Source organism: Cyrtonyx montezumae, unplaced genomic scaffold (assembly GCF_038088225.1).
Source record: "Cyrtonyx montezumae isolate F1298 unplaced genomic scaffold, pur_monq_1.0 scaffold_6, whole genome shotgun sequence".
In the NCBI taxonomy this organism is placed as follows: domain Eukaryota; kingdom Metazoa; phylum Chordata; class Aves; order Galliformes; family Odontophoridae; genus Cyrtonyx; species Cyrtonyx montezumae.
The window spans coordinates 17,814,980-17,841,225 of record NW_027072067.1 but is presented as its reverse complement, the minus strand read 5'-3'; the positions used below and the strand labels follow the sequence as shown (position 1 = coordinate 17,841,225).

At 44.7% G+C, this 26,246-nt stretch overlaps 1 protein-coding gene across 2 annotated transcripts; it reads left to right on the top strand.

Moving 5' to 3' along the window:
- On the top strand, nt 1-23,696 carry SUMF1 (sulfatase modifying factor 1). 2 transcript variants are annotated; one of them, XM_065749909.1, is made up of 9 exons: nt 1-201; nt 1,803-1,976; nt 3,455-3,529; nt 12,765-12,847; nt 14,291-14,413; nt 14,976-15,090; nt 16,004-16,117; nt 20,120-20,179; nt 23,285-23,696. In XM_065749909.1, the coding sequence occupies exons 1-9, from the start codon at nt 1-3 to the stop codon at nt 23,393-23,395; spliced, it is 1,056 nt and encodes a 351-aa protein (XP_065605981.1). In that variant the 3' UTR covers nt 23,396-23,696. The 2 variants fall into 2 exon arrangements, with proteins under 2 accessions (XP_065605981.1, XP_065605983.1); XM_065749911.1 differs by lacking the exon at nt 1-201 and adding an exon at nt 347-365.
- The last annotated feature ends 2,550 nt before the right edge of the window (nt 23,697-26,246 follow it).

Genomic DNA, 26,246 nt, shown 5'->3' with positions numbered 1-26,246 from the left:
ATGGCTGCGCCCGGGGCCCTCCGCCGCTTGCTCCTGCTGCTGGGAGCGGGGCTAGCCGCGACTGCCGGAGCGGTGAAGGAGACGGCTCCCGGCGGGAACTGCGGCTGCAGCGCCAGTCGTGGCCGTGGGGACGAGCGAGAGGCAGCGGCGCGGCGGTACTCGGCGGCGGCCAACGGCGGCAGGAGCTCTGGGCACGGGCCGGTGAGCGGCGGCTGAGGCGGGAACCCGGGCGCGTTCTGAGGGGGGGGAGGGAGGCGCGGGGCCGCGCCCTCAAAGTGCCGCGTGTCCGAACCCACCCACCCCGAGCCCCTTTAACCGCGTCCGGCACTGCCTCATCTCCGCGGTTCTGAACACCTCCGGGGGCGGTGACCCCGCCGCTCCTCGGGCAGTCCGTGCAGAGCACCGCTGCTCTTCGGGGAAGAAACCGTTCCTATGCTCGGCCTGTTAGCGGCCCGGGCCCTGCTGCGTAAAACGCGGTCGGCTGTGGGAAGCGGGATGTTGAAGGGAACGAATCTTGCCGTTTCACTGTGGGCCTCGCGGTAAGGCGAGCAGTCCTTGGCTGAGCCAGCGCGGTGAGTGACGTTTGTCGGCCTCTGCTGTCGGATTTCTGCCTCCGTTGTTCAGTGCTGGCGCTTCTTAGGGATTAGTTCCTCGGCATTAGCTGCTCAGAAGCTGGATGTTCGTTATCTGCTTAATTAATGATATAAGTGTCCCTTCTGTGTGCAGTATTGATGTAGAAAGATGTAATGTCACATTCCACCATTTGCAGAAGAGCGCTGTCAGACACTTGAGCCATGCAGCCTGTGTTAACAGCCAACGTGCTGATGTTATCATAAAGCTGTTCAGGAAAGGTCCTGTTTCCTAACAGGAGGTGGAGCTGTGAAATGAGCCTTGCTGCATGCTGATTTCCTGTGGGATCAATATTGGATGTCAGTATTGGATCAGCAGTCTGTCAGGATTTTTCAGGTTTGGGAAATGAACTCTAGACTATGTTTCACTGCTTTCAGGCAGTGATTCACTGGTGAGATTCCTTTGAAGGCTACTTCAAGGAGTTATTTTAGCTACAGTGCATTGGAAAGAGGTTGGAAGGAAGTGGTGAAGTCTGTACCATATTGTCATTCCCAAAGGCCTAAAAAATGTAAGCAGATTTATCCTGAAGCCCTTTTATGGATTCTTTTACAGACAGTCTGTAAGTGCTCAGATCCTTTGTAGTGGAGAAGCGTGTGAGGACACAGCTAGCTTTAAATGCAGCTGATTCAAAGGAAAAGAATTTGTAGTGCTTCTCATAACCCTGCTGCAAGTATGTGAATGTAAGTGTTGTTGGGTGAGACCGAAGTGAAGGGAGAACTTGGGAATGCTGGGGAAAAAAAGCAGAGGGACAATTCTTCCGTAACGCATTCCTGCGTTGTTGAGTTGGGCAATGTCTTGGCAAGATGGCTCCTGATAGTGTCAGCCCTAGAAACATCACCTGGATAGGTTCTGTGGAGGTTCTGGAGAAGAGTGCTCGACAGTTCTGTAATCTTTGCTTATTTATCCTGGGTAAAAGTTCTGCATTGCTGAGACTAAGTGTAGAAAGAGCTACAAGTGGGATTTTTGCTCTCAGTTTGTTTTGCCTTATTGTTCCCTTGAAGCAGGTGGTGACTGAGGTGTCAGTGCTGACACTTGATTGTGTTATTTTCAGCAGAGGTGCTGCTCCACTCACAGGCACCTCCAAAGATGAGATAGACAGGGAATAAGACCAATAAGAGGCTTTTCAGTCTCACATTTTTGTAACTTCTTGATTTTAACCGCTTCCTCTGTAGATGGTTGCTATTCCAGGAGGAGTGTTCACTATGGGCACTGATGAACCTGAAATACAGCAAGATGGAGAGTGGCCTGCAAGAAGAGTCCACGTTAACAGCTTCTACATGGACAGATATGAGGTCAGCAATCAGGAGTTTGAGAGCTTTGTGAATTCTACTGGGTACCTTACTGAGGTAAGGCGGAAGAGTAGAGTCTTTTCTCATTGTCTATGTTGGGAAAACCCCCCATTAAAAACTTGAACCTTTTCTTTTTTTGAAGGACATTGCAATGTAGTATTTGGGATTTACCTGCTGGAATGTTTGGATTTAAGTAGCAATGAGATAAGAGTTGTCTTGCCTTGTTTCCTAGGGGTCTGTAAGGACATGAAGAGAGATATGTACTATTACTTTCAGCGTCTTGGCACTTGAAATAAAAACATTAATAGCTTTTTGTGTAAAGAAGTTTTTCCTGATGCCCAACCTGAACCTTCCCTGGTGCAATTTGAGGCCATTTCCCCTCGTCCTGTCACTGTCACCAGTGAGAGGAGTACAACCCTGCTCTCACTGCAATCACCTTTCAGGTATTTGAAGAGAGCAGTAAGGTCTCCCCTCAGCCTCCTCTTCCCCAGGCTGAACAGCCTCAGTTCCTCCAGTCGCTCCTCATGGGGCACATTCTCCAAGCTCTTCATATGCCTTGTTGCCCTTCTCTGGACCTGTTCCAGCACTTCAATGTCCTTTCTGGATTGAGGTTGAGCCTCAACAGTTCTGAGTACAGGGGGAGGGTTACTTCCTTTTTTTAAATCTTTGGATCCTCGAACATCTTTGTACCAGTACAACATTACTAGCTTTTTTTTTTTTTCCTTTATTTAAGAGCAGCAGGGGTGGAGAGATTTGAAAAATTATGTGGTTGTTGAGGAATCTGCTGGCTAGTTCATTGCAGATTCTTGATAACAAGCTGAGTGGTGGGAGGTTCTTCTCTTAAAGAAGATGTAATAGCAAGTATAATAATGGGTTCATGCAGGGTACTGGGAACAATGGAGTAAGAAAGAATATGCTAAAACACTTGGAAAAAAGAAGCTACCTGTGTGTGAGGCACTGATCTCTCCTGACAGCTAGCTGTTCCTACACAATGTTCAGAAAACCCTGAGACACGTTAAGGCAAATAAAGGCACAGGTAATGATCAGGTCTCAAAGGAGACGCTTTGCTGAGTTCTTTTGATAAGCTGGTTCTCACCACGAGGATAGGATCCTTCTGGATACAAACAGTGCCTAGATAAAAGAAGCCCTTCATCAAAGTTTTTGGCTCAATTCTGAAGAAAGCTTGCTTAACGATTTTGAGTTTGAACAGGACTTGCTTGACGCAAACAGAAATATGTCCTTGAACGTTAGATTTTTCACTGTAACATTTAAAAGCAATTGGGACAATTGGAACTGCATGTTTAATTAACAGAAGTAAAAAAACCAAAACATTTGCAGAAGTTCTTTGAGCTGCCATCTGTCCAGTGCCTGTTAAGAACAATGACATCCTGCAATAAAATGCCTTCTTTAAAGGATAACTCAAAGTTACTGTTTGAATTTCCTCATTCTTGATAGAATAAAGCTCTAGATGTGACTGGCGTCTTGAGAATAATGTTCATTCAATAATATGATCAAATCTTTTGTTCTTTCTATAGGCAGAGAAGTTTGGTGATTCCTTTGTGTTTGAGGGGATGCTGAGTGAAGAAGTAAAGGCTGAAATCCATCAGGCAGTGAGTAACACGGCAGGGAAAACCCTGCTTAGAAAAATCACTGGGGTAGATGTGTTAACAATTATGGCAACGGTGTTTAACTTATGATCTTCCCAAACCACTGTTGCAAAAAGTGGTGTATAGAGGAATTCTTTTAAAAACCTGCAGAATCCCACGTGCCTTGGGTTTTTTGTTTTTTCCGTTCTCTTCATCTTGGGCAAGACAGTGGTCTTGGTGGCTGAACTGCTTGTAAAGCTGGAGCTGGTTCAGCTTGCTTCTTGAGAAATGAATGTTGGCCATCCCCTCTCCCGTGAGTTTGGTAGCTAAAAAGGAAAGGAGTTAGTACATATTATGACAAACAACTGAGAACACCCGGGTTTTTATACTGAGTTCACCAAAATAACAGAATTCTCCTTGCAAGTGGGTAGTGTGGTAACTCGGAGTAATCAGCATTGATCATTTTATGGCAGATAACCTCTTGGTTGAGGGAGAGTGCTGGTGGAGTTCAATTTTACTTCAGGTGAAAGGGGAGAGACTAACTGAAATTTCTGATGTATGTGAGTCTGTGCTTTAAATGACCATGGCAAAAATGTTGGATTTGGTTTCCTACTGCAAGGAAAGAGAGGTCATGAGAATAGTTGGTATATTTTTATTAAGAATTGCCACTTGTGTACTGTGAGATCTGAGAGGGCTCAGCTGTACTTGCCAAATACTGGTGTAGTTGGTGCTGAATGGTGAATAAATGCAGCTGCAGTCATCGCAGCTTCACAAGAGACATTTCAGCTCGTGGTATAGAGGAATTCTTTCTGCCTCCTTCGTTCCACAATTCAGAAATCACTAACCAGGCATTCTGTTGAAAGAAACAGAATTCCAGTGTAAGCTCAGTCCTGGCTGCTGGTATAAACAAATACAGTGTTGGGAGCCACTTTGCTGGGTGTGTCAGCCAGATCCTGAAGTATTGCCTGTAGTGCTAACAGAGCAAGTATTATGTGAGAGAACTGGAACAGAGCCCACGCTGGTCTTTTGGGCTGCTGGGTTTTTTTTTCCAATTAACATTTTCTGTAGTTGTTTAAAGTAAACTTTATAGGAGCTGTCTTCTTGCTGTGTTTTTCAGTATTTCTTTTTAGGTCATTTTGCAAGTTACTGGCATAAGGAGTGTCTTTGAAACAGACACGGAGAAAGATCATACAGATGATTTTTGGTTAAGTGCTCTGGAGAGCAGTGACTGCCTGCCTTGTTTGGCTCTTCTTCGTGCTGTTGCTGAGGGCAAACTTCTGCTATAAAATACTTCTATATTGTGAGAAGCTAAAAAAATTAATGCTTTTTTTCCTCCCCTTGATTGCTCATCCCCTCACCAGCTGCATACTGTGACATCTGACTTTTGGGGTAGCAGGGATGAGCTGTCAGAAGGCAGATCAGTGGAGGAGCTGAAAGGAGAACTTAGTATCCAAACACACAGCTCAGTCCTTTGTCATAAAGGCTTCTGCCTGTCACTGCTGTCTTCTTGTTCTTCTAGTATACATTTTCTTTGAGAGATTATAAAGTTGAGAGTACTGTACAGAGGTTGGTGGATTTCTTTTTGCCACTGACAGCACAACTTGTAGACCAGAACAGGCAAATGCTTTTCTGTTTCAGGAAATGTCATCTATGTGGATGTGACTTTAGGATACAACTCAAACTGCTTCTCAAACACAAGCTGTGTGAAGGCAACACTTATCCCCTCTTACTGAAACTAAAGGGCATGCATTGGCAGCTTGCTATACGTTGTCTATAGCAACGTGTTTCTTGAAAACAACTGGCAAGAAACTGAAATGCAGAAGCTTTCCAGCAATTGTGCAGGTATTCTAAAGGCTCTGCAGAACCAAATCTCTCCTTGAGATCTGCAAGGGGAGGTGAACAAACAGCAAAAGCCCTGCTAGCCTCCAGCTCACCAGGTGGCCCCTGAAACATTTCAGTTTTACTAGTACCAGGTGGGGGAAAAGATGAAGGGAACCTAACACTAAAAAAAAAAGTGAATGTATTTTAAATCTTGGCAACTACAGTGCAGGTATTAAAATGTGATTAGAAAAGGTATCAGCAGCATGAATTTGGTTTGCTTCAATAAGTTTTCGTGATCAGCAATAGAGAAGACTTAGGCTTCTTTGTCCATGTGCACTTCAGGCAGCTGGTATTGTAGTGTGTGATATGTTCCTTCTTGAACCATATCCATCACGAAGAGCATGAGCTATAAATGTTTGAGTGTTATTCCTACTGCAGTGTACTGATGGGAAGAATGACTCTTACTGCTTAGTGGCTTAGATGAGGCTGTTCTCCAGCTGAATTCAGGTGTGAACACAAGAAGAGCAATAGGGGCATGTATTCTGCAAGTGGTATTTCATGTGCAGTGAAAGAACTGGGGAAAGGTGGAAGTGAAGATTTTGAACCAAGAGATGTCTGACAGCTTGTGTTAACAGTGAAGCATGTGTGTGGGGAGGGGGATGATATCTGTCTGGGGTTTTGCTCTATTTGGGCACCTGGGCTTCTCCACTTCTTAAGCTGGACAGTTTTGTTGTAGTCTTTGAAAAGAAGCAAACTACATTAGCACAGAGGTGGGGCTTGTGGAAGCTGATACAGGAGCAAGCCAGCTTAGCACGTAGAGTAATTGTTGGAGCTTTGGGTGTGCGTTTCCTGAAGGTGAGGTCTCCTAGATATCCACTGCTGAAGAATGTAGGTTGGACCTAACCCTTCTGTGGAAGGAAACAGTAAAAAGGGGTGTAGCAGCCACTAGCTGAATTGTTCTAGGCTTCTGGAGATGCAGGTTTTAGTTTTGGCCTTTTAAGTTTGCTGTGGTAATGTGGCAGAGAGTAGAAATGCAGCATGGTCACAGTGGAAGGTGATGCTGTGAAACTGGCAAGGACTTCCTCACATGTAGGATTTTCTAGGGAGAGGGAGGGCCTTTGAAACCAAAACTTCTTGTGCGGGCTTGCCTGTTTCGATAGCTTCACATATTAAAATACATTTTTTGACTTGCAAGTAAAATCATCTGCTAATTACTGCATCTATTACATGTGTTAAGCTATGGCCTTTCTTGGATACTTGGTCTTGAGTGTAAATAGAGTGCAACCTAGATTGCCAATAGCTTGGCAGTCAGAGGGCATTTTCTGCCTCTTTTTTGTAGGAGGATGGGAAGGTGGATGGGGAAAGAAGACCTCTCAAAACTGAGAGGTGTTCATTTGTATTTTGTGATGAGACTATCTGCCTCTGAGGTTGCTAATCTCCCTGACTGAACTCAGGAGGAAGTGGAGAGGGGAAATCCGTGGCTGCTGCTATTATACTGTTTGTATGGGATTTTAATGCATCCTAGAGCAAAGATCATGAAGGCCGCATCTGCCAGATGAGAAGGCAGTGAGGTGTACTTGCCAGTGAGGGGATTTAAGAGCTCATGCAAATAATTGCAAGAGTTTTTGCTTGCTGTGCAGCTACTATGAAAAAGGTAAACAGAATAGCACTTACCGAGGTTGGAGTGTGGTATATGTCAAATTTGCTCACTGGGGAGTTGTGGGAACATTTTAATCCTTGGCTTGTGGAAGATAGTGAAATTAATTTTTGCCTTGAGGCCAGATGGACTCTGCAGTGAAGAGGCTGAGAGCATTCAAATCTGCATTCTCGGTTTATTTTCAGGTAGTGCTTAATTCGTGGTCTGAGAATGCAAATCAGTTTGCTGGCGGACTTGAGCAAGCACTATTAAACTGGAGTTTTCTCAGCCTAGAACTGTTGGGCAGTTTTAATCCTTTTTTGTTTGGGTAGTTGTTTTGCAGTAGTCTTTCTGTACAAATTTACTCATTCATAGCAGTATCTATACAAGATGAGGAAAACACTGCATTTCAAGTTGGTCATTTCATGATTAGTTTGAAATGCCTGTGTTTGCAGGTAGGATAGCAGTCCTAGCATTCACTATGGACTCAGAAAACTGTGCCTTTTGTCTGCTTATAGTAGTAACTTGCTTGTCTTTGGCCTGGTGGAAAAGGGACAGGGTTATTGTCTCAATTCCTGATGCTGTTAAAATATCTGTGTGTATTCTGCCTAAGCAGAAGCTGATAAACACATGGATTGGTACTTCAAGTCACCTCTGCAGCAGTTGGCTCTTGCTTTTTCAGAAACCTTTCAGAGGGAACTGAAATCAAAGGAAGAGATGGGCGACCTTCCCTCTTGCAGACCCTGCTGTTTCAGAAATCCCTGCAAGGAACTGCCAAATGTTGATCTCTATTTTCTTAGTCTGCTCACTAGATTTTTGAGGCTAAAGAAAGAAGAGCAGCAGGTAGTTCTCCCTGAAAATTACCAGAAACATCGGTCCATCTTTATCAGAACAAACTCCAGCTTTAAAGCTGGGTGAAGCTTGTGCCTCAGGCTGTAGGTTCATCTGTGCATGCCTTGTTCCTAAAGCTTCTATTCACTTGGTTATTGGAAAAAGTGACCATCTGGAGTGCAAAGTTAGATGTTGGCTGAAAAAGGGACTTCCAAAGATGGAACTCACCAGGAATATCAGTTCCTCAAAAGAAGCTTCTCTGGATTCCAAAGCTTGCACTTAATCATTCTCACTGGATTTTAGTATCAAATAATTTTGGCTATTTTTCTTGGAGAATTGAAATGGCGTTGAAGTATTGCACTATTTAAATGAGACTCAATAACCTTTCCTTATGTAAAGGAAAATCTCTCTTCGTGAAGGTAAAGTGCCCTTTTCCAATTAAATAAGAAATCTTTTCACTAACTGACTGAAAATATTTAGTTCTGTAAAGCTGCCACACTTAGTTTTTGCAGTACTACAGTTTCAAGCTTCTTAAGAATAGTGCAAACAGTATCAATATTTAGTTTTAAGCAAATAGCCTTTTTGCTTCCATTTCTGAGCTCAAAAGGGAGGCTGGAAACCTTAGAGTGAAAACGTTCTTTAATTAGAGCTCTTTGTGGAGCTAGAGATTTTAATTGATATGATAAATAGTGTAAGACCTGTAGTAACATTACAGGTGCTGGTAATGTCCAGGATTAGTTATCTTAGGGTGGGTGGGGGAATGATTCAACTACCTGCTTCCAAGCTGCTTCAGTGAACTTAATTCCCAACCTGGAGGAGAACGTGACAGTTAAGTTTCAGTTCAGTATATAATTATGGAAGGTTTGTTGTGTTGCAGAACATTCTCAAGTACAGCTATGAGTGATAGATGCATACATAGAGACCCTGCTGCAGCTACTGTGACAAGCTGGAAAAGATCTCTTCTTTGTCCTGAGCCTCGAATCCCTATTCACTTTCTCACTATTTACATTTGTGATGTCTCCCTGACTCAGATACAGCTGTTTCAATTTAAACACAAGCCTGTTGCTATGGGGATGATGTACTGCATAGAAATAGGTCATGCTCGTGCCATTTGCAGTGTGCTGATAAAAAGGAAAAGCAGCACTGCAGGCTGGCTGAGGTGAGCAGGGAGTGTGCATCTGCTGAAGGGCTTTGTGTTGTGTTTGGATAATGGCTTTTCAATCGAGTGGGAGCCACAGTGCAGCTCTACCACGTTTAAGCTGCCCCTCCTCATGCGATGTCTTCTGAGCCTGACTGCAAATCTTTGTGCCTTCCTCCAGATTCCCTCTGATCCTGAGCAGGATGTGAAGTGGCAGCAAGCAGCCAAGGTGTTGGTGGTGGGTGTCAGCCCTGAGCAGGGCCGTGCTAACACAGCCTGGAATAGCTGCTGCCTGCTGGTGTCTGGCACTGATCAGATCCACAGCCTGCTTCTGCAGGCAGGTGCAGGTGATGCTACCTGTGCTCAGAGGAGGCTGTGCTGCGATGATGTGAGCCTGGGAGCTGCGTGGAGGCGGTGCAAGACAGATCTGCCCTGGATCTTATCCAGCAGAAGGTTTTGAGGGGCACGAGGAAGATATGCCACTGCTATGCAGATAACAGGTGTGAAGGGGTTTGTTGCTAGGGCCTAACCTGAAAAGATTCCTGTGGTTTCTGAAGGGAAAATGGCAGTGGCTCGTCTGCTCATCATTATGCTCTAAATTTTTATTTCTTAATGCTTTTAGTAGGACAAGCAGTTCAAATTTTCCATCTTCTGCCTCTTTCCTCAGTAATAGATGAATCAACTGCATGAGGTTTAGGATATGGCATAGAGAAAGAAAAGTTAACAGATTTGTGTATCTACCTTGCATGATAAACAAATCCTCAACCCAAAATTATATTCTTGACTGGAAAACTACTTCTGCCTCACAGTAGTGAAGGTGTCTGCACCACTGGGGGCATTTCCCAGAGATAATGCATCATAACTTCCCTGCTTCTTCTGCCCACACTGCTTTTGCAGCTACGAGGATGCTTTTGCAAAAATAAAGATGTATAGTGCTTCTCATACATAAGTGTGATTAGAAAGTAAAGTCTGGGGCTGAAGTTTGGCCTGAGGTGAGAGAAGGCTCCTCCCAGTGTGTGCTGTGTTGGCCCCATAACCAATACAGATGTTTTCATGGCTGTGGTGGTGTTTTGTGCTGTAAGTGTTCCTGCTGGTTGTGCACTGCAATGCTGATGATGACAGTGGCTTTGCTGATGTTTCCCTATCCGGTAATTTTTGGAGCTTTCTTTGAGACAATTGCAAAGTTGTCAAGAAGTCTTCAGTTAATGGAGCAGTTAAAGTGAGGATATCACAGCCTACCTTGATAAGAAAATTGAATACTTAAAACTTCTTAAATTTAATCCAAGCTGATAGTGGGAGTATAGGTTTCAGTTCAGCAGATTGCTTCATTAAACTCGTAGGTTGGAGTTACCTATTGACCTTCATGGTGTTATCACATGTTCTTGTTTTTTCAGTGCTAAGAGTCCAAGGCAGGCAGTGAGCTCCTGCAGTTTAATTGTGAGGCAGAGAGCAGGATCAGGGCAGAACGGGCACTGAGCTCTTCTGCTTCCAGAATGCACTTTGCTACCAGAACTGCACTCTTTATGGATCAGATGCTGCCGTGCTGCATGCAGAGCTCTCTGGTTTAACCAGTTCTGTTACGAGTGCTGGCTATGCTTTAAGAGGGAATCAAAATAGAGCTGATATCCTCTTCTAATGCAGTATCTCTTCAAGATATTTTCAAAAGGAGCCTCTTGCCAGTCCGCAGAGCACACTGAGGAGCGAGGCATGAGAATGTGGAGTGTTATGAAAGGAGCTAAGCTCATTAGTGGCAAGGGAGAGCTTTGCTGTGTTAAATGTAATGTTGTAATATTGCTAATTAGCTTTCCCACTAATGAGATTTATAGCAATTAAAAGCTTTGAACGGTTCTGAGAAGTTTTCGAAAGGACTGTAAGTTTCAGGTGCATGACTTTCTCTTTTGGAAAGAACATCCTGGTGCCTGCTCAGAGCTGCCAGTGGCCGACCTAAATTAGTTCCCCATTAATTACTGGAGGCTGCATGCAGTCTGTCAGTGTCCTAATACTGTGTGTGTAAGTCCTCTGAAGATCTGGGTGTTCTGAAGATATTGGCTGCCATTTGGTGCTCAGTCCAACGAGCCAGAATCAGAAGATGTGCACATGTAGCACTCTCATGCAGAGAGACTATTTTTTCTGTATAAAATAAACCATTCTGATCAAAAGCATCTGCTTTTTCTTTCGCATAGTGAAAATGTTTTCCAGAATTACTCTTCTGTGGTGCAAGTCTTTGCAGTCACTTAGAGATTTTTTTCCAGGAAGTAGCAGTTAAATTGACAAAAATGTTATGTTGTGCTTAGTAACTGTCAGGCTAAAATTCTGCTCCCAGTGTTTGATATTCAGGGAGCACTTTCAGCAGATAGAACTGTGGCTCTCTTCTGTTCCTGTTAGAGTTGTCCAACTCTGACCTGAGATTTCTGTTCTCTCTTGAGTGTGGAGTAAAGCTCAAAACAGAGAGGGAAGTGGATAAATCAGACCAGTGTTAAGCCTGTTAACTGTAGTATCTGTTCAGCTGCTTGGCCATTCTGAGGCTTTGGATAGTGCTCTGAGAGCTGAGTTATCTGAGATGAAGGGAATTCCTGTTTGGCGGTTTGAGTGTTCAGTAACAGCTGTAGTGAGACCAAATACTTTACTTCACCCCCCCAAAAAGCATGAGGGCCTCTAATTTAGTGAGGGTCAATAGCTTTGTTCCATTCTGAGCTGGAGTTACGTGGCTGATACTGATTTCTTTGCTCTTCATGCCTGGAAGATCAGAAAGCAAGATCTTTAAGAAGTGTCACTGCTTCAGTAGCTTGGAGTAAACCTAGCAGGAGAAATCCTTAAATGAATGTATTCCATGAATGCTTCCTTGGTACTGCAAAGCCAAACTGGAGTCTGCAGGTCAGAGAGGTACTGGATATGTTTGCACTGTTATCCTATTATAATATATAATATATAGGATATATAGATATATCCACTATTAATATAAACAATTATGAAGTTGTTTAGTAAGCCAACTTTTCACTAAATAAATAACACTTCACTTCAGTGTCTCTCCCGTCACCACCTTCTGGAAGCTGACAACAAGTACTTCAGATTCAGTTCAGTGATTTAAATTAGCTGGAAAGCAAAGTGTTGCAAGATGTGCTTTTCAACCCTTGTTAATGGGTGTCATCAGGATTTTGTTTTAGTTATTCTAATGCACGGAGTCTAGGGAGCAAATAATTGAGATGAAAACACTCTTGAAGCTAAAGCTGTTTTTCATCTCTGCACTATGTGTCAGACCAAAATCAGCCAGGAGGTTAATTGGTCTGAATGTACTGTGGGAATAATATTGTGAAAGGATTGAGTAGAACTGTAATGTTTGAGATGTTTTTTTCAACCACGGCCACCTGAGATGCACTTGATGTATTCTTTCAGAAGAATTATACATGAGAATTTCAGAGAGGACACTCTGGTCCTCCCCAGGAAGTGTGCTGAAGGCTGTGCCTTCCCAAGGAAAAAAGCCCTGGCTTAAATCAGACACGGAGGTGAGAAGATATGGGAGGGAAGATGAGACAGCCAGGGGGCAGCACTGCAGGAAGGGATGCTCAGGGTTTTGCCTGCCTCTTGTTTGTTTTTGGAGGTGTTTTCTGTGCTTATCCATACCTTTGGTTATTTCTGGCCAGCCACGCTGTAATGCAGACCCAGTGATCATCTTAGTACATCAGAGGCGATGTGTAATGTAGTAGGTAAGCTAGCTACAAGAGAAGCCTTGAGTGTTGAGTTTTAGGGCCATTTGTCACTGGATGAGATTTTTCAGAATAACCTTTAGTTGGGAATTCAGGGCATCTTCTCTGTCTGTTTCTGTCTCCTTTCAGGTTGCAGCTGCTCCCTGGTGGCTGCCTGTGAAGGGAGCCAACTGGAGGCAACCCGAGGGTCCTGGCTCCAGCATCCTCAGCAGGTAAGGTGTAAGTGGCCAGTCAGTTACATTACACACTGCTTGCTGTAAATATGCCTGTAAGCATGTTACCTGACTTGGGTGCTTACTTAGGTGGCAGTGTCCTCATTTTTGACCTCTTATATTACTTCCCTCGCCATGCAAATGACAAAGAAGTTGACACTAACTGCTTAACTAGTGAAAGTTTCACAACTGCTGCTGGAAATAGTCAGACTCTCTAGCCTAGATCTAGTGGATGTTGGCATGTTTTCGAGTCCCCTAAGGACAGTGTTATGTTGGTGTAACATCATCTGATGGCTGAACTGCTTAGTAACAAGTCCATTGTCTCTTCTCCAAGGGCAATGAAAGAATTATCTGAGGCAAAAATAGCGATAATATCAGGAGGCATTGTTAGGGGGAGATTGAGAAATTGAGGTCACGGCACATAACAGCTGGAAAAATGCCATGCAAATCTTGCCTTGCAGAAGTATAGTGAGAACTTAGGCTGGTACAACTGCTAGTGAACTTCACATGAAAGTGGTATACTACTTCCACAGGTATAGGCAGGCTTGCTAAAACAAGGCAGAAAAGAGAAGTGAATAGGAAGTCCTCTGGATCAGTATCCTCAGCTCTTGAACCCTCTTGGTCTGTTAGAGGCTTGGATGGGATCATGACAACAATAACTGGGCCTTTGTTCTGAAAGGATAGCCCAGGGTTCCAAGTGCAATCCTGGGACCAAACCAAGGCTCTACTGTAAACTGAGTTGCTTAAAGCACTCAGAGAAAAATACTGTTTTGTAAAACTTCTGCAGGTTACTGTTTCCTTTATTGGATGCTGCAAAATATCACATTGCGAAGAGCAGTGATGTTCTCATGTCATGTATCCCTCAAAAACCCCATATCTGAAAGCAAATAAAGAACCAGCAGCAAAAATAAGTGTACAAGGAAACAGGAACCCTGTTTGCCATTAAACTGCAATGTAAATTTACCTGTCAAGTCTTAGTTACTTGTTAAGATACTATTAAGCCAGCTGAGAAATGGGTCCTACTGCTGCAGTGTTCAATTACTTTTGGTGCCTTCCTTTGGGATTCTGAGCATTGCCCCAGAAGGCAGTGGATCAGCAGCTCTGTGCTGGCTCCTTGGTGCAGCAGGTTCCTCATGTGAGAGCCTGAGAGTGCAAGCTGCACCTGACTTGTGCTGCTGTAGAGCTGCACATAAAACACGTTCTCTGTTCTGTCTGATGGCTGCATTACCCATCCAGCACCTGCTAGTAGCTCTCTTAAAACAGCTGTTTTTCTGTAAAAGTAATCTGATAACTTGCCCAGATCTCACTGGAATCCTGAAGCTGTCAACTTTCTCACAGTGTTTTGTGGCCATCTCCTCTGAGTTTTGTGAAGTGCCTGTTCTGTACTGCTGTGAGACTGCCTGCTTCTGCTGATGGTCGTGTCCTGTTGGTTTTGCTCTCCAGGATGGACCATCCAGTTCTTCACGTGTCCTGGAATGATGCTGTAGCATTTTGCACGTGGGCAGGGAAGAGATTACCAACTGAGGCTGAATGGGAGTACAGCTGTCGAGGAGGCCTTGAGAGAAGGTACGTGCCACAGATGTCTCTGATCATGTTTAAAACCAGTATTTACTAGACAGGGAGAAGCTGAGAGGTTTATTTATTCTCTCTATGTCTGTCTTGTACAGAGTATGGCTCTTTGGTAAATATAACATGCTTACTCTGAGCACGTTGCTTTACATAGATAATTTCCCTAAGTACCTGAGAGGTATGTTGTCATCTAAGGTGTCTAACAGAAAGTGAGTGCAAAGAGTGCAAAGAGCCCAAGAGGAGGAGAAGTGATACAGTGCCAAGGCATGGGACTGCTGCTGTTGCAGGAGATGGAAGGTAAAATAAAAAGGAGCTTAGTTCCAAGGCTGAAGGAGGGGGCTACTATCAGGGGCTGCCTTTCCCTCCTCCAGGTACATATTGCCCTTGTAGAAGCCTTGTTATTCTTTAAAGCCTTTGTTCTTTAACGATACTGGCACAAATGGAACTGGAATGCAGGCAGCTTTCCCAGGGTAAGGTGGCGAGTAAAGGGTGGGTAAGGTGTCTCATTTATTAAAAAGAATAAAGTAAGTTTGACAGCTGTTTTTCTATCTTTTAATAGGCTTTTCCCATGGGGCAACAAGCTTCAGCCTAAAGGTCAGCATTATGCTAACATCTGGCAGGGAGTGTTCCCAAGTAACAACACTGCAGAGGATGGGTACAAAGGAACTGCACCGGTAAGAGAATCTCAAAGTGAATTACCATGTGGAAGTAAACTTTGTCTTCCTGCAGCTGAGGTCTGCATTCAGTGTGAACTGTGGATGTTTTCCATTTCTGTACTTTCACCTTTAGACTTTCAAGTTCCAGTATATTTCACAGCAGGCCTGAGTATTACCAAGGGATATGTTTTAAAAGCTTAATTGAAAAGTAAAGATTACCTTCATTTTAACTTTTAGTTCTTCTCTAACTGACCTCTTTCCCCCATTTCCAAGCACTTCTGAGTCAGATGCTGAGATTCTCTCTTGCCTCTACTTTTTGCATTGCCATTTTTTAGTTCTCATTTAAAATCAGGTGTACCCAAGCTACAAAAATTATGCAGTAGTTAAAAAGAAGTGCAACTTCCCTTTCTGGAGCTTGTCCATTGGGGTAAACAGTAGGGTTTTGGTGTTTTTTTTTTCAAGATGGGAATGTGAATTAAGTGGCTTTTAGAAAGTTTAATCAGTGAAGAAATCTGTGCATGTCTGAGCTGACAGCCTTTCTTGCATTTCTTAGGTGGGGAAGGGGAATCCAGAAGTTGTAAGAAGGAGCACCCAGCTTAGAGAGCTAATTCTGTGTGCAGTTCTGTGTTGTTCATCACACAGTGCTCCTCTTGAGAGGATCAGTCAGCAAAACTGATGCGAATATGCCAGGTGCCATAATGGAAACAGTGCTGAGAACATTGAGGAGACTGTTCATCCTTTCATTATGTTTTTCTTAAGTGGAGTAAGCGAATGTGTTACAGTTCTGCACTACTGGTTTGTCTGCTTGTGAGATGGGAAGGCAGGGTTCTTGGCAGCAATCAGTGTACCTCCAGCAAACTGGTCTGCACGTCTAAAAATCTCATTTCACGTGGAGTAGTTTGAAGAACTGGCAGCTGTTTGTCTTGTATAGGTCACTGCATTTCCTCCCAATGGATATGGCTTGTACAACATTGTAGGAAATGCCTGGGAGTGGACATCTGACTGGTGGGCTGTTTATCATTCAGCAGATGAAGCTCACAACCCTGTAAGTATATCCCTGGTATACACGGGGGCACGGCTCCCCTTGCTCCTCAGCTCTGGTTGCTGATTTGAAACCTACTGTTCTTTGCTCCTCTTTGTGTATCACACCACGTCTCATCAACACTGAAACAGCAGTGCAGAAGTGCAGTTTCATTTGTTTTCTTGGACAGACCTCTGCCATTGGTCAGGAGTCAAACGTATCCAAACTGACATCAGGAGAAACAAGTAAAAGAATTTGCTGTTGCAGTGGAATAAATGGCAGGGGGGAAGTTTTGCTACAAGCCGCACTGTTTATTTTTTCCAGGTAGAGAACAAACCATCCTGAATAATGTTAATGAATTCTACTAGCTCGTTTAAGTTGACCATGTAATAAAGCTGAAGTCTGTGGACAGAGAATTAGCTTTCTGGGCTTTCAAGGGGTTAATCTTTGGTTATCTTTATGGCAGGCAGTGGAAGAGGCCCAGCAGGGTAAGCTTTGTATTTGGGGTTTCTTCTACCATATCTCTCAGCAGATTCAAACTCTAATGTTACATCTCCTCTCCCATTTATCTAGGATGACTAAATCTGAGAAGTGAACTGCTCCACTCTCACAGAACTTGTTTTGTTCAGATATGGTTATCTGTAATGAGAAAACCAGTTAAGCCTCTGTGAACAGGAGCTATCTGTTTCCTGCAGGATTTGAGTATCCCCATGCTGTGGTCTTGTACATATTGTCTTTGTCTGGTATGCTGGGCATAATCACAGCCCTTTGTGGGAAGTCAGCAGCTTGGAAGCAGCTTGAGGAACCTGTTAAGCTTTGCTGGTCAGTACACTGCAGAGGTTGACTTTCTGCTGTTCAGGATGATGTTGTCAGCATGAGATGCCTTCTTGGGTCTAATTGCACAAAGGTCTGTTCTAGCAGTTTCAGTGCACTGGTGGAGACCTCCTAATGTACCAAGCACGTTGGCTGATTCCAGGTTACTTGTATCCAGGAAGACCCCACAGGCTTTCCTGGTCTGTTGATCTATGGATCAGATGGTGCCCTTACATACATCTTCCCAAGTGATGCCTTGGCTACAGCCTTTTTCTTTCCTGATTTATAAAATAGGGTGGGCTATTCTGTAACTTCTGCTTGCAGGCAGTCTTCAATAGCTCAGCAATAGCTAAAAGCAAATGAGGAAACAAGATGAAGATGAAGCCTTGAACAGGTAGCAGAATGTACATCTGCATAAAAGAACAATAAAGTTAGTAAACTTTCCTGTGTCAGAGTAGATGAGTATTGATTCAATTGCAACCTGGTAAGTCAGGGTAAGAGGAAGCAAGTAAGCAGCGCTGAGCTTTTTGTTCCAGACTGTGGTAACCATGGTTTGAGCTGGGAAAGGTTCAGCTTTTCCCCTCTCAGTGCCTGGCACCAAAGCACAATAACGGGCATGTGCTCCCTCCATGGAGCAGGAAGGACCCTGCACCCACCCCTGCTCTTTCAGAGACAAACAGCATCTGTGTCCCTGGTCTGGTACTTTACAGGTCTGGTACTTTGCAGCATATTGCACTGTTCTCATTCATCTGTTGCTCACTTCAGCAGCCACTTCAGTTTTGGCCACTTGTTTCTTCCTGCTGTGTCTATGATGCTGGTGCAGTAGTACCTCTGCTTTAAATTATGGTGATGGTGAGAAACAAGTGTTACTCTGAGTTCAGAGTTTTACTCTCTATTGTACTTAAAGGCTATGAGTTGGCTTAGACTTTTAAATTCAGCACAAACATTTCCCTGATGCTTTGGAAAGGATTTAACTACTGAGTGTCAACAATGATGCTTTTAGTTTTTTCTCAGCTGTAAACGAGTTGTCAGGATGTAGTGTCTGAGGTAGGGCCCTCCAGTATGAGCTCTGAAGAGTTCTTCTGATGAAATGGAGAAGGGAACTGAATCCCATTATGTGGAGACATGTCCCAGAATAGCCAGGCTGCAGTATCTTCTGAGACATGAGGAATTATTAGCACTGTAGCTATCAGTGCCAACCTCCTGAGTCTCTCCGGAGTGCAGCTCAACGTAACCCATATATGGAGTATGTTCTTTTTGCCCAGAAGATGGATTTCTTCAGGAGGGTCAGAGCTTAGTGAAAGCTTCTTAACACGTTGGGTACATCTAATGTGCTGTTTTCAGATCGGCCCATGTGGCTCTGCTGGGGAGCTCAGAGATGCACACAGCCTCTGTAGAGGAGCTGAGCTACGTACTGGAGAAAAACACAATCACCAGCTGCTTGTCAGAGAGCTTCCTCAGTTTCATGATGAACTCTTCATCTCCAGTGATTTGAGAGAAGTATCTACCCAGAGGATGCTGTTTTGTAGTAGCATACATTACTGGAGAGCACCGTATGAGGTTTTTGCAGTGGTGAAGCATATCAGTGCTGTGATCTTGCTTCAGAGGCTGGAGGAGGGGAGTTCTGCTTAACTTTTGTTATCAAATATCTTCTGCCAGGCAAAAATTGAGCATAAGTTATTCGTAACTAATACAAGGAACTCAGGCCGTGACCATTTTCTTTAGTTCTCATGCTTCTTCAGTGTGCTGTCCCATCTCAGTGCACTCCAGCAGTTAGAGCTGCGTGTTTGGGCAGCAGACCCCCTCCTGCCCCCAAGCAGCACACCTCTGAGTCCAAAGGAGTCACTTCAGAGCTCACAGCAAAGACCGAAGCTCTGTAATTGCGTTTCATTTTGTGGTGGGAAATCCTGTTCAACAGTTCCATTGTGTTCTGGTAGGTCAGTTTTCTTATGGCTGGGTGTACCCTGGCTTCCCTGAAATGAGATTAACAGGTTGTGCCTGAGCTGACTGTGCCCTTTAGTGACTTAGAGTGGGGTCCAGTGTGCCCAAATGCACTTCTTGGGAAAGCAGTTTCCAGAGATGTTGAAAAAGAGGAAACCTGCACTAGGGGGGCTTGGAAACCAGCAGACATTCGTGGGTGTGCTTTTCCTTGGACATTTGTGAGATGTTACATGTGGGAATAGGCCAGTTCTCCTTATCAGGTTTCCTACAGCCTTTGCAGTAAGTGTGAAACAGCAGAAGTTCCAGGGTGGTGAGGATGCAGTATGAAGTGAGCATTTTCTTCAGTAGCTGCATTTTGTCATGTTGGTCGAGGCCTTGTCCTTCGTGCTTTGTGGCAAGCACAGCACCCTCCTGATACATCCTGGATGTGGTGGGCTTGTCTACTGGGCATGAGGGGAGCAGTAATAGGCAGCATTTCTTTTTCAGCAGTAGTTTGTTTCTTGGAGGCTTGTTACGTGGTAAGGAAATGTTTTGATTGCACACCGATGTGATGCAGACAAACAGAAATTCATGCAAGTCCACTGAGAGGCTGCTCAGTGGCTATGCAATCTTCTAGGTTTGCCTTGCCACTTCCCTAATAAAACAGTTCTTCTTGGTCTTGTTTGTTGCTTTTATAGGATGTATTCTTGTGGCTTCTTCCTGAAAGTAGGTTCTCAGTGCACATGGACATCAAAAAGCTTATAGAAATGCTTGATATCAACATTGGGAATGTGCAGTATGGCAGCAGTCCCTGATGTTAAGCAGTAGATGAGTGCAGTAGTAACTACTGCACAGCTAGAAGGAGCCACAGGGGAGAGTTGCTCACCTGCTCAATAAATATGCAGCAAAGCTAGCAGAAGTGTTATCATGGGAGACCAGCATCTCCTTGAACTAGTGGGCCATTATTTGGAATTGGAATCGAAGAAGAATGGTGAAATAACTTTGTTAAAGCAATTCTAGAGCCAATTTTATAAGCAGTTGAAGTAAATCACCTACATTACACTGCAAATGGACATGCAATTACGGAATTGTTGCTTGTAAGTGCAGTGCTTTCTGCAGACCTTTTCAGCTGTCACAAAGCTGCATAATAACAGATGTAGCACGTGGTGATGGGGAGCTGGTACAGAATGTCTTGCAGTGCAGTCACTAGCTGGTGCTTCAGACTGGGCTTTGGACTGGAAAGGCAGTAAGCACCACGTGTTGGAGTTTACAGCAGTGTCCTCTCATCCACAGAAAGGGCCCTCGTCGGGGACGGACCGAGTGAAGAAGGGTGGATCGTACATGTGCCACAAGGTACTGCCTAACAGCTTGCTGCACAGTTAATGGCTCGGCCAGTGGGTCAGTAATAGTTCCTGCTTTTTACTCCCATTCTCTTTAGTTCTAAGCTGAAGGTACTGCTGGGCAGCTGGTACTTGTCCTCAGCAGAAAACTGCAAACGTGCTGCATAAAGCTACGTGGACGTTTTGTTTTGTTCTAGTGGGTAGTGCTGGTTTCTCCTCTGGGAGAAGACACAGGTGTCTCTGTGTGGCAAGGAGGAAGTAAGCATAGATAATGTTGCCCAGAAAAACCCAAGCTCCTCTAGTTCTGACTTGCAGAATTTTCGGTTGCATGGGAAACTGAAAGCAACTCGACCAAGGTACTGCTTGTTCAAGAGATCCCAGCTCTAGATAAGTGTATCTCTATGTAATGTGGAGCTCAATACGAAACTTGGTGTAAAAGACAGGTGACCTTTCATCGTGTGAAACTCAAAACATTTTTATCATATCACCAGGGCTGACCTGACAACCTGGAAAGCACCACGAACGGTCAATGCAACTTTAACTCAGTGCAGATTTCTAAGCCTGAAACGTGTGCAGATGGGTCTGAACACACACAGTGGCCTCAGTGGGACGGTAACGTGGCAGCTGCTGGTGCTTCTCATGTGCCATGGGCTCTGCATAAGCTGCAGGGGTCATTCTGTTAAGTCTTACCCCACTCCTTCCCAGAAGATGGTTTTTGCTCTTGGAGGACTCCTAGCCCTGAGCTTATTTTCCACTTGAGAGTTGTTGCATTAGCTGTTTTCAGATTTGTTGCTCGGAAAGGAGTTGGGTTGGCACACAGCCCCCTGTAAACGTGTTTTTAAGTAAGGAAATACAGAGAAGCCAAGAGCTACCGAAGGATGAATTACTGATATGATTGCCAAGCTCTGTTCTCACCCCAAGCGTCTTCATAAACATTTTCTGATGCTGGGGAAGAGTACAGAGGAGTTCAGTACTGAAGTTGATAAGAAATATTATTACATCCTCATGAACTTATTTCTACAGAAGATGGTTTTCTTATAGCAAATCAGCAGGAATTTGTTGTAGTTTGTCAGATTTAAAAAATAATAAAAATAACACTTTTCAGGATGGGTAACTGTACTTCTCAGTGATCTTTCCTCTGGAAGTACCTCACTTGACAGCTAGATATTAAAGTATAACTCTTGATCCATGAGCAGTATGCTGTGTTTGGGGAGATGAGGCTGAGAGATTAATGTTTTGGCTTGATGGCCAATCTGAAGTCCTTCCTGGAAATCTGGGTGCAGCTGCAGCACAGTCACCATTTGTTATTTTGGTTTAACTTGTTAGTGGGAAATATGGGATAGGATTTGCAGAGCTTCTCCCATGAACATAAATCATGTATGAAACTGTTCACGTTTCTGTTCCTCCTTTCCTTTCAAAGTCTGCAGCTGGGAAACCATCCTCATAATCAAATTAAATATTTATACAGTGAGATCCCATTTTCTACACTGATTTTCTTCTCGGGTGAAATCAATGTCAGAAGTTAATTAGTGGTTTTGATTAAATTAACACTCAAATAGACTCATCTTCAGTGATGAATAATGTGACCCATTTTAAAGGCTTCTGAAGATTCTGGTCTGTCCTGGTGTATTTTGTAGGTGATGAAACTAGGCTGAGTATCAAGACAAAGAAATCCAAGTGCTATTAGTACAGGGGCTTTCTATTGGCTGCCTGCAGATCTACTTAGACTGCTTGCTGTTCTACCTCCTCAAGCTCACAAAGGCTCCTCGAGCGTGCAGCTTTCACCTTCAAGTCCTAATAGTTTGCTGTTGAAGTTGAGGGCTGGACCTCTGCAGCATGAGGTTGGAGCAGCATGCCTCCTTCCTGCTTGGGCCAACAGCTGTTCCCTGCCTGCTGTTGGTATCAGAGCTAGTAAAGAATGGGGCTTTGAGCATCTCCTTACATGGAGAGAACTTTGTGCTGGCAGAGTGGTCCTGCTGCCTGTGCAGGGAGGCATGGCACAGTGCTGTGCACCCACTGTCGGGTTGTCACCACCCTCAGAGCTGTACAGAGGCAGGGACTGAGTAGCTGAGCCCAAATTCCTGAAAGGATTTGGATTTGAAGGGGGAAAAACCCAACATCCAACCACCCCAGCACTGAGGGGGGAGGCACTTTGCTTTTTAACTCGGCTGTTCCAGAAATGAGGTTCAGAGCCCCACTGTGTGCAGCTGGACCAGCACTGCTTGTTGGAGGCTGAGGACAGAGGCCCTGAGTGTTGAAGTGGGGCACGGCTCAGATGGCAGGTCGTGCTGGGATGTCCCATAACTACACAGCTACCCCAGCTCTTATTGGTAACAGCACGAGCGTTCTGTGCTGCACTAGCTGCTTCTGGGCAGTCCAACCAATATAGCAAAGCACCAAACCTGGTTGGTTTACAGTGTCTGGATATCACCGGGATTAATGACTGATAATTAACAATATAGAACTCAGAAGAGCATTTCTCCAAGGAGGACAGTGAAGTGAATGGGCACTGAGCCGTGACCAGATCTGCCCAGCCAGGCAGCTCCCAGTCTGGTGTGTGCACCTCACCATAAGGACATCTGGCCTTGCCTCGTTCAGAGGGACCTCTGCAGTGCAATGCAATTGAGTGGTTTCATTTTAAATGCAAATATTTTTATAGCCACCGGTCCATATTATATTTCAGTTATAAATATCTTGAAAACTGTCACCATGCTGAGGAGTTTTTCTGGCTGTCCTTTCCTCTTTTTACATCTCGTTCAGCAAAATGCCTTTTGGCAGCTGTCAGCACCTGGTCACTTTCAATTGGCCCTTCATATCTTGATATGGATAACGACACTGATGACGGTCGCTTCTGCTTTTGTCGGAGCAGGATGTGCTGTCAGTGCCCTCTGATGTTGTCAGACACTTGGATATTCAAACTAGTTCTTGTATCTGTTGCAGCTGCTCTCATTATGGTGAGGTTTACCTTTCCTAGCACAGTGACATTCATCTGCATCGGTTCGTTGGCCCTCCCAGCTGCATCCGAAATGATTTGCTCTATCACTCTAACAAGCTTTTGCCTGAAGAAACGCAAGATGAGACAGGTTCTGAAGTGATCTCTGTCCCTCCTTCTCTCCAGTCTTACTGCTACAGGTATCGTTGTGCAGCCCGCAGCCAGAACACCCCTGACAGCTCTGCTTCCAACCTGGGGTTTCGCTGTGCAGCGGATGCCTTGCCAGGCCCACAGTGACCCGAGGGGCTGCACTGCACTCAGGGAGGATGCATGCAGTGTCACCTCTGAGGAGAGAGAATGGAAAAACCGTGTTTAAAGTTCCTGTTGGGCAGAATTCCAGCACTCACCAGCACAGCTTGGAGCTCCGTGTGCCTGTCTGTGGGGAGCCTGGCCTGGACTTTCCTCGTGAGCACGCTTCTTAGAGGTACTGCTTTCAGTGGGAGTAGCCTGGAGTTACACAAGCACAAACCTGAGCAGAAACACACTGACTGTGTTTAAAAGATTAACTTTATTCAGTAGGTTCTCTGAAGAAGTTCTTTTAATCGTCCGATATATTTATGTATCACTTGTATTTCCTCACTCCAATCTGATAAACAAGGATTTTGTAGACTCCTGGATTGCTCTAAAAGAAATCCGAAGCAGTTTCTGCTTCCATAACCTTGTGGGAGGCATAGTTACCACTTAGAAAAGAGATGAAGACAACACAGGGACAGTTAGTGCAGCTGGTGTATTACATCCTAACTGCAGTGAAAATCAGATCCAGCAACATGCTTTTCCTGGTGCAATACTTATTCCTCTTTAGGAGAAAGTGCCTTCTACAATTGAGGGGGGGATAATCATCACCATGAGGATTAGAAATGTATGTATTTGAATAAAATATCAAGCCTTTTTTTATGCTGAGAACTTTTAGTGGCGAGAAAAATACTGGCAACTTGCTTTGGATTTCCCTGGCTGGGTTGTAGGCTTACTTTGGGAACCTGCAAATTGACATTAGAAACTGAGGCTAATGAATGGCTGCTGGAATATAATTGATTCAATTAAAAATATGGTGAACGGAACTGTGGGGCCCTGAGGGTCTAATAAGGTAAACTAAGAAACTGTTGTCTGTTCCCCAGTACAAAATAACACCCAAATGAAACAACCCCCCCGGCTTACGAGAATAATGAGAGCAAGGAGAAGGGGCATACTGAAAGCTACCTCATTTTGGGATCTGAATCCATTTCAGCACTGTCACTACGTGTTTTGCACTGTCACTCACTTGAAGACAGTGCCTGGGAGCACTGCTCCAGCAGGGCCGTGCCTGTGCTAACTGGAAACCTCACGGGGAACGTCTGTGCTGTCAGCTCTGCCCGGCACAGCTGTCCTCCTGGACCTGGGAGGCAGCAGTGGAGCTGACCTCTATCAGGCTGGGTAAGCACCTGTGTTAAAGGGGCTGAACTCGGCAGTCTTGGCAGATGCTTTCAGAGATAACCATGAAAAATGTGATGGATTAACAGAATTTTTGCATTGGTGACGCTCTTTCCCAGCAGTGTTTTCTTTGCAGTAAAGTAGGTGCGGGTCAATGCAGCCCGAGCTGAATGCAAACCCCTGCCTTGCCAGCTCCCTCTCCCCTTGGTGGTGTTTGATGCTGGAAGGCAGTGGGGAGCACCTGGGGGGAGCCCTTCCCTGAGCATCAGCCTCCAGGTAACGGGGAAGTCATGAGCAGCAGCAAGAACTCATTCCAGAACACGAGCATGGTGAAAGCTAGGGTTCTGTGGCAAGTATTGCATACACTAAGGGCTATTTTACCAGCATTAAATGTTTTAAATCTGTGTATTAGAAACGTCTTCCCCTGTTACTCTTAATAAAATTGATCCTACCTTTCTAACAGGCTTATTTCTGCCCGAAGAAGAAATACACTTCGTAACGATTTTGCAGAGTTGCTTTTGGTTTATTATTCTGGAAAAACGCCTCGGAGTAAAACAAACAAAACCAAAACTGTATACAGTGCTGCACAGTGGAAAGTTCATTTTGCTATTTAAAAACAACTTCGTATCAGTTTCAGTCCCTTGTTAGGGCACGTTCAGGATTTCGGTCCGCGCCCCAGGTAGCAGGAAGTGCTAGTACCCGTGCTGTTTACTTATGGTTCAGTAGCAGCAAATTATCTCACGTTCTTGCTGGGCCATCAGTGTGGCTGTTTCTAACAGCCCTGCAGTCTCTTGTTGCTATGTGTGTGGCAGTTTGTTTTGGCCAAGTAGCATACTTCATTTGCTGGAAACAGCACCAGCTGGCGGGGGCTGGGGGTAGGACTGCAGAGGCAGAGTGCTCAGGGCTCTGATTTAAGGCTGCTGCGAGGACCAGATATTGCTAATGCACTTCTCTGTTTTGGGTTTTGAATTTACACTTCCTTAACTACTCAAAATCATGCCAAGTACGTATTCATAACAGGAAGCTAACACGCAGTGCTGTCATCTTGAAAACCCATCTAATCTGGAGGGTTCATTTGTCTCCTGTATTCCTGTTCCTATCTTGATACTTTTTCCAGGAGGAAAAGAGGGAGCAGATTGGATAATCTACTCCCACAGCTCCTGTCCTGGAGGCTGAAAGTGTCTGTGTGGCTGCCACGGTGCCCTTGGGGAGAAGAAAACCAGATAAGAGAAATCTTGCAGCGTAAGCAGTGTTCTGGTTCCTAGTGCAGCATGCAACCTGAGTTACAGAACAGACAGCCCAGATCAGACCAGGAGAAATAAAGCTGCTGCCCACTGTGTGTCTGGATTTCTGGGAGAGCCTCCTGCAGTGGCAGCTCCAGCACTGCCCAGCTGCAATCCTGCAGCACCGTGGGGAGGATGTGCACAGCACTGCACAGCACCACACGCGTGTTATCTCTGCACAAGGATAACTAAAAGATGCCATCGTTGTTTTTTGCTGCAGGAGGCCTTGCCTCATTCTGTCTGCCTCTGTGGAACAGAAAACAAAGCAATAGCTCCTATCTTCTAACATCTCAGAATCTGTTGTTTTCAGATGTGCTTCCACATTTACTTTTTGAGTGCGAGATTATAGTGGTGGGAAGTAACACAGAAGCGATGCTTGCTGTTATGGCAGAAATCAC

Bases quoted from the DNA above. Each gene is read 5' to 3' on its own strand.
- SUMF1 (XM_065749909.1), top strand. From the start codon at position 1: ATGGCTGCGCCCGGGGCCCTCCGCCGCTTGCTCCTGCTGCTGGGAGCG. The intron at 12,848-14,290 runs GTAAGGTGTAAG...TTTGCTCTCCAG, and splicing joins GGCTCCAGCATCCTCAGCAG to GATGGACCATCCAGTTCTTC. The intron at 16,118-20,119 runs GTAAGTATATCC...TCTCATCCACAG, and splicing joins CAGATGAAGCTCACAACCCT to AAAGGGCCCTCGTCGGGGAC.